The sequence below is a fragment of the Corvus brachyrhynchos genome, unplaced genomic scaffold (assembly GCF_000691975.1).
Source record: "Corvus brachyrhynchos isolate BGI_N302 unplaced genomic scaffold, ASM69197v1 scaffold175, whole genome shotgun sequence".
Lineage (NCBI taxonomy): Eukaryota > Metazoa > Chordata > Aves > Passeriformes > Corvidae > Corvus > Corvus brachyrhynchos.
The window spans coordinates 4,375,327-4,390,355 of NW_008238448.1; the positions used below are offsets into that span (position 1 = coordinate 4,375,327).

The window sequence follows — 15,029 nt, forward strand, 5'->3', positions numbered from 1 at the left end:
TGAATGCCGTAAAGCCCTGCTGAAAACACTGAAACCGACACCCTCGGGGCATGGCTAACACAGCAAGGGTCCGGCAGGAAGGGGACTCAGTACAGCCCCAGCCACAACCCAAATAAGGACAGCTGCTTCAACAAGCCACTTGAGAGAATTTCTCAGGGGACCTTACCACGATACTGGAAAAAGCGTCTATTAAATACCAAATGGATCACTCCAGGTCTAGGGAAGAGGCAGTCCAGTCAAATCCTAAAGAAAAAATACACAGTGTTCCCAGAGACACAGCAAACCCACCCACATTGCTCTTCAGCCACACGCCACCGAGACGGTGAGGTGCTGTGTGACAAGAGATGAAATTCATCTAATGGCAAAAAATAGTCTAAAACCTCTCATCTTTTGAAGGCTTCTGATTTTGCAGTTAAAATAGGCTGCAAATTCTGCAGGGCTGGGACAGTCCTGTTTGCTTTTACAGTGTTTTGAATGTTGGGGGGAGTCTCAATGCCTCCAAGATTGCCTAAATTAAAAATTAAACCTACATTAAACTAATTACTTAACAATTATTTAGCAGTGAATAAAGAAGATTTTACCCCTGAGAAGAAAAGAAACCATAGACTGAGTTGTGCAACTCCTGGAAAGCACCAGGGATATTGATGCCACATGCTTTGTAAAACACTGATGATCATTTACCTGCAGAAATGAACGTGCTTTCCAAACAGCCAAGCTGGCAAACCTGGCTCCATGTACTTAAACTGTAAAACTGCTGGTTTGTGAGATCTCATCTTCTTACCTGACATCATTGCCTCCATGGGCAAAGGATCCAAAGCAGGCTGTTAAGATCTGGAGGAAGTGGAAAAGTAGATGGACCTGAGAGGTGTCTTTCTCTTCCTTATCCTCTTCCACAGGCTCAACGGGGGGCCGGTTAGGATCTGCGAGTTCAGAGGCCAACTTCATTTCCACCCCACCTTCCTCCGCCTCAATCTCTGCCTCAGCCACTGCGTTGCAATAGCTGGAGTAGCTGTCGTAGCGGACTCGCTTCTTGGAGTAGGAAACGGTGTCTCCCACTAACTTCTCACTGTCTTCTGGAGTAGAAGTATCCGCTGCCTTAAAGGAAGAATGCACGGGCATGCCACAAATAGCAGCAGTGTAGCAAGTGTAGCTGTTGTTGCGCCGTAGCAGTTTGTAGTTGTTTTCTGCGGTGGGCCTCTCATCGTTGGCCCTGTCCAGGTGGATTTTGTGGAGCAAGTCTTTGTATAAACCTGAGTCCTTGTGCACAGTGTGATACACGTGGCCATCGCTCCTCACGTGGCCATCGAAGCTGAAGGTGCCATTGGAAACAGGTGATTTCACTGAGGTGTGTGTCACTGAAAATGCCCTTCCTAGAAAGCAGAGATTTAGAGATTTTATTTACATGAAATGCAATACAAAAGGCCCTTTCCTCCAACACAAGACAATAATGTGGCCACCATCTGAGAATACAGGACAAAGAAGATCAATTTGCACTACATGCAGTGAATAAGCGGAGATTCAATTCACTGCAAAATAAAGTCTCTCATCTTCTGTGCAAAAAGAGCTTTGTTCCAGTGTTGAGTCTCCCCAGACATGCTCTATGACCTGCAGCAAGTCACTTGGGATCAGCTATTCAAATGTGATACTTTATGGTTAAATCCTCAGGTTTTTTGAAAAAATAAATTTCCATAAAATTCCTTTCTTGTAAAGCAAGCTCTACTTTTTCTGAGGTTTTTACTACATTGAATAGGAATAATTAGGATTTCTGAAATGTGGTTTACTGCAATTTCATACTAGGACTTATATGTTTAAGAGACATTTCATTCATACTCATTTGTTTAGGAGACATTTACACAGCCTTTAAAAATCATTAAAAAAAACAAAGCAAAAAAGTTCATGTTCTGCAGAAGTATTTCCTTAGCTATTGCAACATTTTCTATATACTAGTTGTATGAACATGATGATGATTATTCCCACTGTATACATTTAATGTCAGCATACACTGTAGGACACATATCAAAATGTACCACAAGTAATATTTCTGAACTTTTTCATTTCCTGACTTCCCGGACTTTCACTGTTCAACATTCGGAATTGGGTTTAGCTATTTTTAAACTGGAAGCACACACTCTAAGGGCTCCACGTCATGACTTATTTGATTTTGTAAGAATCAGTTGAATATATTAGGCATTTATTAACCAAATTACAGGACTTTGTAGATGTTAGCAAAGTGATATCAAAGTCAGCAGGCCGCTAAGTGGAGGGGGTGATCCTACCACGTGGCAGAACAGGAAGAGTTTTATGCACACAAGTCTACTTCTTACAAATATATGTTCAGAAAACAATGTGTGAGATTTTTCTAGTGGACACGCTCCAAATGGTCGTACATTTGTCAACTAAAGTTCAAATCTTTTCATCTCCTGCTGTAGTATGCTAATCATCTTTATGTTGAATTTAACCTTCATACATCAGCAATCTGTGTGCTCTGTATTTTCCCACTGCTTGAAAGGATGGAAACACCATTAAGAAAAAATACAAAGTAAAGCAACACAAAAAGGCAAGCAATTTTTTTTCAGCTGTTTCTAAAACTGAAATACAGCCAAACAAAATGTAATTGATTTTACGTCCTCTCCAGAAAATGTCACTTGTAAATGAGCATCTTTTCAAACAAGCACTGAAAAAGGATTAGAGATGGAAATTCCAAACCCTAATTTACAATTTACAGCAGAGACCTACTTGCAGTTAAGAAACCTCATTGAAACAGGCAGAAAAACTGTCTAAGTTGTCTTAGTTCCTTACCATATGGTACACGTGGATGGTTTCCATTTGCAATAGTATCTGATGCCCCAGCAGCTTCTGTTACTGAGCCAGTAAGGGGAATCGTGCTTTCATCAGATGCTTTGGCACCAGGAAGCTCTTTAAAGACTGGTGTTTCTTCGTCTTGAATTTTATCAAGACTTTCATCTGATATCCTTGACAGTGCAGCATCTTTCTTTAACCGGCCTAAGGAAATAACAGTACTGTAATGTTAAACCCAACCTATAGCACTTGCTACTTAAGTTTCCACTGTTTGCATCAACAGCATAGTTTAACATGGCTACAATAACCAAGATTCATTTCATACACACACTATTTATTTCTAACACTTATCTTTACTAAGCTAATGTATGAAAATTCCACATCTTTGGTTCTCCCTATAAAATTCACCCAAGTAGGTAACTGAAGTAAAACACTGAGCTGTTCATCTATTAATGAAACCTGAAACTCTTCTCTGCATTTTAAACAATGCATTTGTTGAGAGTAGCAAAGCAAACAAGCAACAGACTGTAAAGCTAAAAGCTGTGATCAGCCCAACTTTCTGTAAAGTTAAAACGGTCACTTAAAGATGATCATTCTGACAGGCATTTTCTCTTTAACTTTTTCTTAATAAAATATAAACCAGATTATATTCCAGGTTTTCTTTTCCTGTTTCTGCTAGACTCCAAAAGTGAGCACTGCAATGGCTTGCCTAACAAGGTCTTGAATTTCTACCACTGCAGATTTTTAGAGAAAATTACACAACTACATGAGGAATAGTTTAGGCACATCCTGCTGAGGGGTGGGGACTGGACTAGGTGACCTTTCAAGGCACTTCCACCTCTGAAATGTAATTTTCCATGATTTTTTATCACTCACATATCATCAAATAACTACTTACTTTCTATTTTTCTCTTCATCCAGGGACACACAAAAATCCAGACTAAGACAGCAAATACTAAGGACACGCCAATCGATATTAGAGCAATGGCCCACATTGGCAGTATCAGTCCCAGTACTGTAAAGACAAAGAAATAAAACCCAAGCTAGCCATAAATTAACACCACTTAATTATTCCAAGCAGTGGAAGAGCAGTCTGTTGCAGAAAAGCCAGTGTTCACAATATATTCAAAACCAACATGAAGGAGCTGATGACTTTTAACATATTATCAGTTACTGCAGCTTTTAAAGGTATAGTTGACATGGAAACATTTGCAGGTTTAGTCTTCCAGTTTCCTGTTACCTCACTGTGACCTTATTTCCAAAAGAGCCAAGGGTAAAACGCCCACATCAGGGCTGCTAAAACAAGCTTGCAGTGCTTTCATACATGAATGCATGTTGAACCACGCTGCCCATTAGGGTAAGTGTTTACCTGACTTTTGCTCTGGTCCATAAAGCCTGATGCTTAGCTTACTCTAAGCCCTTACATGCTTACGATATTAGCTTAATGCAGCACTCCTAAGCTGAGGCTTCGTCCTGCAACGCACAGCGATGTCAACAACTCGTGTTTCTGTAATGACTCCCCCAGCAGAGATCCTTGCACTTGTTCAATGAAACAGTCCGACTCTTGATGAAGAAAAAGCGTGGACTCCGATCTTTCAAACCCATATATACACTGCCTATCTTGAAACCCACATGATTAATTCATCCTTGTGAGTAAAATGTCGCCAGAACAGAGGCCTTGGAAAGTAAATATGTATTTTCCCAGTACCAAAAATGGAGTCCCACCTTTTTATTCACACACTTTAGAGACTGCTAAGCTGAAACAGAAGGGACATTAAGATTCTTATTTCATTTATTTTGCCTAATGACTCACTGTGTGTGCCTGACCTACTTCTGCAGTACAACTAATGAGGAAATGTGAGTTATACAGATGATTTACTGTGAAATATCTTGGATACACAGCCAATTAGACTTAAGAGGAATAGTTATGTTACCTTCAAATTGGGAATGCCTCAAGTTTTTTATTCATTCCAGTAATGCTATGCTATGGAGTAGGGTCTACCAACTGCATTTATCTAGTACAGCTAGTGTGTCGTATTTTAGAGGAATATTTCCATGCAAAAAAAAAGGTCGCTTTCTAAGCCTGCTTTCTTAATTCATGTTCAGGAGCCTATCTTTGATTGCTTGTTCATTCATCACTCTTGGACAATAGTCTAACCTAAAGATAACATTGAATGACCAGAGTCTTCAACAAAGTAGTTGAGATCACTGAACATCTTTGTTCTGAACCCTTTTGCTACAAGTGTGTGTTTAAATGCACACCACTTCAGTAAACTACAAAAATATAAATGCAAATACATAAACATAAAATGTGAGAATATAAATATACAAATATAAATACAAGAATATATAAATTCAAATAATATAAAAATTAAAATATAAATACACATATGAATAAACACAAACATGTGTAAAAGCACATAAAATATACAAATATACAAAAATATAAATAAAGTCTTTCAACTTCATTTCCTTCTACTGAGTTGCAATCAAAACACTAAGGAAAGAAGATGCATTCAATGAAGAAACAGGCTTGGGGTTTCTTATCAGTAAAGTGAAATAAAGAAACAAATTTAAATAACAGTCTTGGAGCCAGCCCTGGCAGAACAGTGACTCTGCTGATGTCAGTGGAGTGACAGCATTACACTGAGTGCAAACAGCACCTGCTCCCCCACCCTGCTCTGAACCTTCACTCCTTGATGCACAAACCTAGAATACCTTCGAGAGCTCAACATGTGCTCAGATTTACAAAGCCAAAGCCTCATCTCAGTAATTTCCATTCCTCTAAAGAGGGATTTCTTTTGTAGCTATGCTCTTCCCCACTAACCAGAGCGATCAGGAGCATGTCACAAAAACACACATACAAATAGAAGCATGTGGGGAGGTGAATGATTTACTCTTGCCCTCGTTAACTCCTAAGGCAGGAGATAACCCTGTGGTGTCCGGATGACGCTGGCAGAGTATCCTTGTACATTTTGGGACCCCTCCCTCCCGTGCCTCCCCCAGCTCACTCACCTGGTGCCCCAGTGTACATGATGGAAAACACGTTAATAGCTATGGTAGCAGCATAAAACACTGGGAGTGCGCGGAGACCATTGGGCACAGGGTCTTCCTGCACAGAAACCATGAAAAAAAGGAAATGTTAGCTGCATTTTGCACCAGATTAATGCCAGCATGAACCTCCATGTGGAAAACACATGCACCCCAGTCAGTGCCAGGCAGGTGAAGCTTTTGGATGTCAAGGAAAGGATGGCAACCTGCCTGGTTACACCCAAATCCACAATGCTGGTCCTGGCAAGTACCAGCATTCTGGAGAACCTTGACACTGTTAATGGGAACCAGGGACACGTTTTACTTTCCAGTCAGCTGCAGCCATGCTGAGTGACCTGGGAGCAGGTTTCTTTCTGCAAGTGTGTTCTTATTTATTTTGTGTCCAAGATGAGGAGTCCCTTTCACTTAGCACAACTGAAGGATGCCAAGCAGGAGTGGGCATTGATGTTTTGGACCAGTGCTACAAGCAGCAGTGCAATGCATCCATCTCAAAACCATATTCCTAAGCTCTCCATTTCGACCGAGACAGACTGGTACTTCCTACCAGCTAACAGAAATCCCTGAAATCCCAAGTGTCTGGCTGTATTAAAGAGGTAACAGACATAAAGTGAGCAGACAATGTTTAGCATGGCACCGTGTCTGCTGCCCACTGTGCTCCCATGCTCTTGGCACTCACAAGGAAAGACTCAGCTGACGGCGCAGCGGAAACGCACCGTGTGAGCCATGGACAAAGCCTTTGTGAGGCACTGCTTTGGCCTTTTGAGGGGCTCCACGAGTTTGCAAAGAGCCGGCAAAGCTGAGGGCTGGCTAATTTGGTTTTATTTCTTGCTGCCATGAGCTATAAAAGGGAACTGAGAAAAGGCTGTGGCTGCCCTGTGCTATGCCCTGGTCCCAAAGTGTGATGCAGATGGGCTGTATTTGCAGGGCCAGCTGCTATTCACAGCCACCCCCAACAAGGGCATGGAGCCCTATAACAGGCCACAGACTCACAAGCTAGAAAGCTGCTCTTTTTTATGCATGCACACAAGTCACTACCTGCTTATGCCAGAAGCTCTGCAGATCTTACTACTTAGTGAATGGCACAGACAGCAGTTGAGAGGCAATTTCCTTAACTTGAACTTTTTCTGCCTCTTGAATGCTTAAATATGTGGCTTTAATACCAGAGTTCACATGATTTTGATGACTTATTTCTTGAGTTGCTAGGCTTTGAATACAATAGTGGAACCTTTCCTCATCTTTTATGCAACTTGAATTATTTTTTATGCAAAGCTGAATCTCATCAAATCTATCACCTGTTTTTATCACTGACATTTATTTAGAGCAGAAATAAAGAACGATGAAGCTGAGGTTACAGGTGGTGCTATTTATAGCAGAAGAATTAATCCCTCATCTATTTAGGTTCCCTGTATAACTGCTAATATAGTGTCCCTTATTTTAGGTCACTGTCATGCACTGCACTTCCCCATTTTAGCAAGCTGAATCGTGTGAGAGAGATGGAAAAGGCAGATAAAAGCGTTGAAGTTTCCAGTTCATGCTGGGTGGCAGGCAAGTCATCTTTTGCACTGGAGATATGTGGACTGATGTTACCTCAGGTCACTAAAACCCACTGATTCAGGTTTCTTGAGAATCTACAAAATAGGCAGATGCCCATCTTCTAATGCCTGATGTGCTAGAAAACCAAGGCTTAAAACTTCACAACTTTAAAATACCGATTAGAGTATCTTCAAGGGAGGACTGTTCTGTTTAAATTACAATCAGAACAGCTATTGTGAGGCTAAGTCAATGCCAGCAAACTTGTACTAACATAGAAGCAGCCTCAATGTACCATCCTCTGACCAAACAGAATATACAATAATAAGTATCACATAGCACCTTCTAAGCCTCAAATACTAGATTACTGTGAGCTTTCAAAACTGCTAAGAGCAAGTAGAACTCAAAAGGCTATTACAAAAATGACAGGTCTCCTGTCCAAAAAGAAGTCACAAACTTTCAACTCTGGAAATGCCAGCACTCAAATGGGAGGCTAAAACACAACCCTCATACTAAGCACTCATTTTAATAGTGAGATTTCTTTACCTTGTTTAAAATGAAGAATCTGATCAGCACAAAGAGGATTCCAGACATCAAGCCAGATAACAGTGGGGAAATGAACCAAGAGGCAACTGTGTTGAAGAAAGAATGAAACTTGAAAAAAACAGTATTCTTGCATAATAGTTAAGTACATTGTTAATGAGCAACAAATTTAAAACAGTTCTTGTACAACTGGAATAAGTGTTCTGCATGTTTACTTCCAACTGGTGCAACTCAGTGTCCACCGACACTCATTAAAGTCAAAGTAGTGCTAGACACCATTAGAAACATCAGCCAAAGCATTTCCTGCTAATTTTGCAAGTTTAGCAATCAAATTCATCAGAAAAATTTCTCGTAGTTTGAATCAGAATAGACCAAGAAAGCACTGTAATTTCCTAATCACCATGACCACAAATGTTGCAAGCAAGTGGAAAGCAACTGCATCTAGCAGGATGTTACTGCTCCCAGGGTAACAGTCTCAAGTTCCAAAGTGCCAGAGAAGCATCAACTGTAATGTATAATGTGTGTACATTTTTTGCAGGCCAGCACTGCAAGTGTCCAGGACTGATTTAACTGAAGTAGGTGGCAAAGCTCCCACTGATTTCAATAAAACCGGATTAGGGCAGCACTCTGGAAATCTCATCCAGAGTGATTTATTGTTTGCAGCATGGTTAACACTGATTCGGCTGTCACTGAAAACTCTCTTTTACTATTGACAGAATTAAAAAAAATACATGTATTGCTAAAATTCAAATATATTACCATTGCTTCAGCATAAAATCCTTTTAATAGAGACTTTAGGCTGCCCCTCAAGTTCCAAAGGCTTCCAAAACAATAACAAAACACTCCATCACATCCCTGCTTGGATGTACTGATCTTGGCAACGGGAGGCTGTGAGTTAAACATGCTGTATGCCCTGAAGGTGGTGGGTGGAGAAACATGACTGTGGGCATTCACATGACAGCGTTCACATTGTTGAGAGCAAGAAAAGGGTAGTATGAGCCGCCACAAAAAGAATTAGAAGAGGAGGAATGTCACCTTGAAGCATGTCTCTTGAGGGACAACGTGCCCCCAGCTTACCACTGGGGAAGTAAAACTTTTGCCTTACCCCTTTCTCCACTGGAGACACCCTGCAGCCCTTAATGAACATGGCACCAGTGCATTTTCTGAATGACACGACTGGGGTGGAAAATAAATTAATGAGGGAGTGCTATCAGCACAAAGCAGATTTCTGGGAATGTTTTTTGCAGGCAGCACATGCTATTTCACATACCCTCACACATAAAAGGAGACAGCACTTACCAATCTTGACAAGCTGCATCCACTGGACACCCTGCGTGCCAATTGCCACCAGAGAAAATCCAATCGTAGCACCTACAATGCAATGGGTCCCTGATATTGGGAGTTTCAAGAACGATGCAATTAGCTGCCAAACAGCAGAACCTAGAAACAAATGAACCATATGCTATAAACAACAACAACAATAATGTAATACAGAAAATTCTTTGCCACGTGCCCACATTCTTTTACAAGTGCTGCCTACACTCCACATGCATAAGAGAGATCTTCTGAAGAGAGTTTTGTTCCTGTTCTGTCTCTAAAAGCAGATACTAAGACAGCTTAATAGCAGCCTTGAATGCTACGTCTTACTTATGACTGTTTATGACTAACATCTCCCTACAATTCACAACAGTTCTGCTTTCAGTATTTACAGCCTGTCTGATTAAGTACACGAACTGCTCCCAGTGTACATCAAGCTTAGAAAACCTCATTCTTGATAGCTGACCCTGGAAGCCTCCAAGTGATCAGTATGAGGAGGTATTCACCATTTCACTAGAGAACTACCCATGCTCCTAAACTTGGATACTACCAGAGGAAGGTTCAAATTGTGGGGCAGAGAGATTTTATGCCTCATCTCAGTCATTCACAGCCATTCAGTCCGCTATAGAAAAAATGGACTGAGGAGGGAATAAGGCCTCTCTCACTGCCGTCATTTGCAGCTCATTGTACTGGAGAAATTTAAGACTGCAGAAAAGGGTGATCTTAGTCATGGAGAAGCTAAAGACACCCCTGGCAGAAGGAAATATGTTAGGAAGTTCTCCTAACAAACTAAGAGATGGTGGTTAATGCATGTATGTAATGTAATAAAGTAAATGCAAAAAAATCTGGTGTCCCAACAAGACATCCAGGAAGGATGCTGGCTAAGAGTGCAGGGAAAAAAAAGTACCCCAAGCACCACTTTCAGAAGTTAGATCAGACACAGCTGGCCACCAAGCTCTCAAGCACGTGCCTCCATGCGCCAACTCATTTTCACTTTGCAAAGGCACGCGTTCCCTGCTCCTCTTGCAGTGGCACTAACCTCAGGACACCAAAATACTTTTGAGTGTAACATAAGCTTCCTGTGGACCCCACCTAATATTAGAGAATTCTTACAAAGATCTCTTCTTCATCATAATCCTTCATGGCCTTAAGACTAAATTTTCATGTATTAAGAGTCACCAATGGCAGCAATCAGACTGCCATGAGAGATCCTGAATCTTCTGGCCTGCGCTAACTCTCTTAACAGATCTGCAGCAGATATGGGTGATAAAGCAAGGTCACTGAACATACGCTGGCAGATTACTCAAAGTTTTAACCTCCATCCTCAATTCCAACATGAGAAGATGGTTTGAAGGTCTTGAAACAGAGCCATCTGCAAACGGTGATGTGCTGGTATCATATGTGGCTATATCTGGCAGTCAACCAGTTTGTAAAACTGATCTCTCCTCATGTACTATCCCAAAACAACTGTTACTTCTCTTGCTAGTGGAAATTCTAGCTCAATCAAGGAACACCTGCTCTTTAATTTTCTGGCTTCTTTTCTGCTGGACTAAAATAAAAATAAAAACACTTTGAAACCTTTGACATGAACTTAGAGGCCAGCAAGTGGAAGTGAGGAGAAGGAGAAATCAGATGGTTACATCTGAAAGAAGCCAAATAAAAAGATAAGTCAACCATAGATATGTAATTACAAAATACTCAGTATAAAAACCAGGGAAAATGCAACCAAGCCACAGCTGCACTGCAAATGTCTCGTGAGGACTGGGGTTTTTTGTCGGGGGAAATAGAGGGAGTATGGAACTATTTCTTGTTTATTTAACTTCATAGAATCACAGAATGGTTTGTGTTGGAAGGGACCTTAAAACATCATCTTATTCCAAACTCTGTGCCATGGGCAAGGATACCTTCCACTAGACCAGACTGCTCAACTGAAAACAAACAGGAGAGAAAGAAAAAGGTGGTGGAGGACCAATGGGTGGTCTGAGAAGGACAATGCATAATGTAAAGAAGTTTAAGGAACAGAAGAAAATACAAAGGACACCAGAGAAAGACATTTCTCTGGGACTTCCAGTGCTTTAACTACCTACATCAAAGATTTAAATCCTCTTTAACATAAAATCTATGCTTTAAATTTTAAAAGTCTATGTTTTCTAAATTTTTACCTTTGCAAAACTACCCAAGGAAGCAGGAGGCTCACTAGGCCGGTCACAGAGTCCCAAATTCAGACTCTTCATGCCTGCTGACACCGTGGCCCACACCTTTTCCTCTCAGCTAATATCCCCTAAAGACAGAGGGCTGGCTGCAGACTGCCCTGACCAGGAGTTGCCTGCACCAGCTTTTGGCCAGGGTGCGTTTCATGCTCCCCTGCTGCTGAGGGCACTGCATCCATTGCCCTGAGGCTCCGGTGCTCTGTGCCAGCCGTGAGCCCCCATCAAACACCACGTCACCTGCAGGACTAGATTAGTACTTGGCTCTGCTAATCCTGGCTGGGATGTCCTCTCTGTTGGTGGCATCTCCTCACTCATGTCAGCTGCTGACTTCAGCTTGCACCAGAACCTCTAGAACAACACACGAGCAAGTCCTGACAATAACCTGACAATTGGTTAATGCTGGGCAAGTATTACAATCTACCCCCAAGGGCAGTAGTCCCTAACTTCTCATCTGCCTAATAGACAACATTTTATTTTGCTACAAATTACTACAAAATGCTACATTTTAAAATTTTAATCCCATTACTTCCTGCTTCCTTTTCTCTTAGGAGAGGAGGTCAACCTGAAAATTACATCTGCTGTTTGCTGCAAACATCAAAGGATCTTCCATCAACATCTGGAAAGAGGATACAGTGACTTTTGGTCTCTCCCAGACTGTTGACTCATTTAAGCCTCATTGAAATTCAGAAGCTAAATCCATTTGCAAAAACATGATCGTGAGGCATGAGAGAACAGGGCGGGGGAAAATGCAGAGCAAGAACAGAAAGAGGAAAAGCAAACACCCAGGAAAACTCAAAGAAAACACAGAAAAAATATCATACATCTTGAGAAAAGCTGGAGATGGATTTGAGGGAAAAAAATTTGAAATCTGCATTTTGTAACTTGTGATTAATTCTGAGACTTAAAATCTGGAATTTCTTCTAAATGCCCCTACTGGAGGAAGGGAATGCAACTGGTCATGAAGTTCACACAGGCTTATGTAAATAAGCATGCAAATAAGTTGTTTTCTTTGAGTTTCTGGCCAGTTGCCTCTGCAGGAGGTATCTGAGACTTAAAACTTTGCCCTGCCAGGATCAGGATAACAGAAATAGATACAGAAAAGAAAACGGACCCTTCCTTCAATGGGAATCATGGTATCAAGAATACACAGGTCACTTAACATTTCAGACGGTGTGAACTGCTCGCAGCTCATGCCCACGGGAAAAGACAGAGCTATCTCAGCAAGCACAAGGATAAAAGATGCAAGTGGAATGGTGCTAAAAAGTCACTGTACACCTTGAGGGAAAGACCAGAAACCTGCAGCTGACATTGCAAGGTATCAGGAAAGACTGATGGGGGGGGAGGGGGCCAAGAGCACTTGAGGTGGTTTAAGGTGGGACCACCTGTGGAAGTGGCTGCGGTCCCAGCAGTGATTTCTTGCTAACCAACCCCTCTTCCCCTTGGGCAAGGAAAGGTGGCCAACCTACAGGAGGCTCAGGAGCAGCCAAAGAAGCAAGGCAACTACCTCCACACTCTCAGGCACGTCCACACAAAGCCACCTCTGACAACTCCAGAAACTGTCACTCAATGTCCATTTTGATCCATTAAAAAATTATAAAAAAAATAATTTAAAAAAGAAAGCTAAAATTTCCCCTTTCCCAAAGGAAAACAGGAAAATAACCACATGTAGTAGATCTCTGCACAGACTCGCCTACCTCATGTGCAGGTCTTGCATAAAAAAAAAAAGTGTGAGGAGGTTAGAAGGGATGGGTGGAAATAACATTTAGGTCAGGTTTAAGTAGGTTTAAGGAAGAAAACCTTCACGTGGAACACCCCTTTGAAGCAGAGGATGCTGCAGTGCTTGTATAAACCACGCCAGCCTGTCACGGGATATCACCAACCTGCCAGACTGAGGTGGGAGGGCTGGCCCCTTGCCGGGGCTGCCTCTCCTACAGATAAAGGGTTTCCTCCCTGCTGCCTCCTGCCCTTTAAAAGCAGGTTTGCTCCTTGAGGGAGCTCTCTAAAAGCTCATAAAGCCTCTTGCATATAAACAAAGAGTAAATACCGTGGCTTAATGTTACTTACCTCAGAATATGCTTTTGTTCTGAACAGAGATTTAGTTAACTACAAACACAAGCACAGGGGCAGACTAAGGTACGCTGACCTGCTGTCGTTTTGGTCAGAAAAATTAAAAATACCTTAAATGCGTGATTATCTTTACTGCTCCCTTAGTTCTGCCGTGGGCAAGGGTGAAGTGTAGGCAACCAGTTTACACAAATGTTTTTGGATTTTCTGTAACCCTTTAAAAAAGGATTCCTTCTCATACATACTCATTGCAAACTGCTGATTCTGTAGGATCTTCTGTACAGACACAAATGCTATGCTTTTATATTTGCCATTTACCATCACAAAAATCTCCAAAATAATTTCTTTCAGTATCTTATACATATACAGGATCCATTGTGTTAAACATTTCTTTTCATCTATTAGTTAAATGGCTGAACCATTGAAAAATGTAAATTATTAGAAGCATTTTAAAAAACCATAGGAGACTTAAAAAGGAATACAGGCCCCTGCATTCACACAAAAACAAGATGTGCAGGTCCAGAAGATGGGAAGACTTAATTAACAATGTTCACAATGAGCAGGGTGACAGACACACAACAAACGTTACTTGGAATAGGAAATTGTTACTTACCAACCATTGCACTCACTTCTCCTGCCATCAGCAGTGAAACAGTGCTGTTGTACAGGTTAACATCAATGATACCTTTCCGAATTGTTTCTCCCACTTTTGCTCCCAGTAATACTGAGCCAGTGGTTTCAAAAACTGAAGCCAAAATGCAAGCCTGGCGTAAAGTAACAACACCAGAGCCCACAGCCGTTCCGAAAGAATTTGCAACATCATTTGCACCAACGGAAAAAGCTAAAATAAAAGCTATGATAAAACCCACAATGACCATCCACAGGTACTCATCCATTGCCATCTTTCCCCAAACCGTAGATTAGCTTCCCCTTTGCAAATAGTTAATAGTCAAGGCTGGAGGGCACCGCAACGGATTTGGAAAGCAGATTTCTTGTAAACAATGAGTTCTCTCTGGAAAGTGCTGGGTAGTGTTAGAATGTGAAGAAACTGCTAACTGCTGATTTTCAAACTACTATAAATACTGTTCATTTGGCTGCCTTCGGTCAGCAGTGAAACACATTCCATATTTTGCTTCCAAACCGGTACGACTGCGATGTTCTGTCCTGCAACAGAGAAAACAAAACAAAACAAAACAAAACAAAAAAAGAAAAAAGAAAAAGAAAATTAAAAAAATAAAAGGGGGGGAATACTCAGCAGAGCTCATAACAATGCGTGTTTTCAGAAGTAAACAGATGATTTAAACCTACTAATGGGGTCCTACCTCAGCATGTGACTGCTCTAATCATAAAGCAATTCAGAAAAGATTCAAATTAGGTCACCTCCAAAGCAGTATGTTTCTTGCAATATCACTGACCAAGAAAACATTTTAGGCAATTTAGAAGAATGTAGAAAGTTTGGGAGTTTTGTTTGTGTTGAATTTACCAAGCAGAGCAATAAGCCCTCCTTCTAGCAGG

The 15,029-nt window shown here is 41.3% G+C and overlaps 1 protein-coding gene across 5 annotated transcripts in view; it reads right to left on the reverse strand.

The window, feature by feature from the left end:
• SLC20A2 (solute carrier family 20 member 2) overlaps nt 1–15,029 on the reverse strand; it is a 55,062-nt gene that overhangs the window by 18,262 nt on the left and 21,771 nt on the right. For all 5 annotated transcript variants that reach the window (XR_001862764.1, XM_017736753.1, XM_008635619.2 and 2 more), the window contains 7 exons: nt 14,128–14,678; nt 9,223–9,363; nt 7,927–8,012; nt 5,815–5,911; nt 3,698–3,814; nt 2,800–3,003; nt 782–1,370 (listed from right to left, as the gene is read on the reverse strand). Coding sequence is in view for 4 of the 5 variants with exons in the window: in XM_017736753.1 (XP_017592242.1) it covers nt 782–1,370; nt 2,800–3,003; nt 3,698–3,814; nt 5,815–5,911; nt 7,927–8,012; nt 9,223–9,363; nt 14,128–14,416 (1,523 nt within the window). In the remaining variant the exon portion in view is untranslated. The remainder of the gene's footprint in view (nt 1–781; nt 1,371–2,799; nt 3,004–3,697; nt 3,815–5,814; nt 5,912–7,926; nt 8,013–9,222; nt 9,364–14,127; nt 14,679–15,029) is intronic.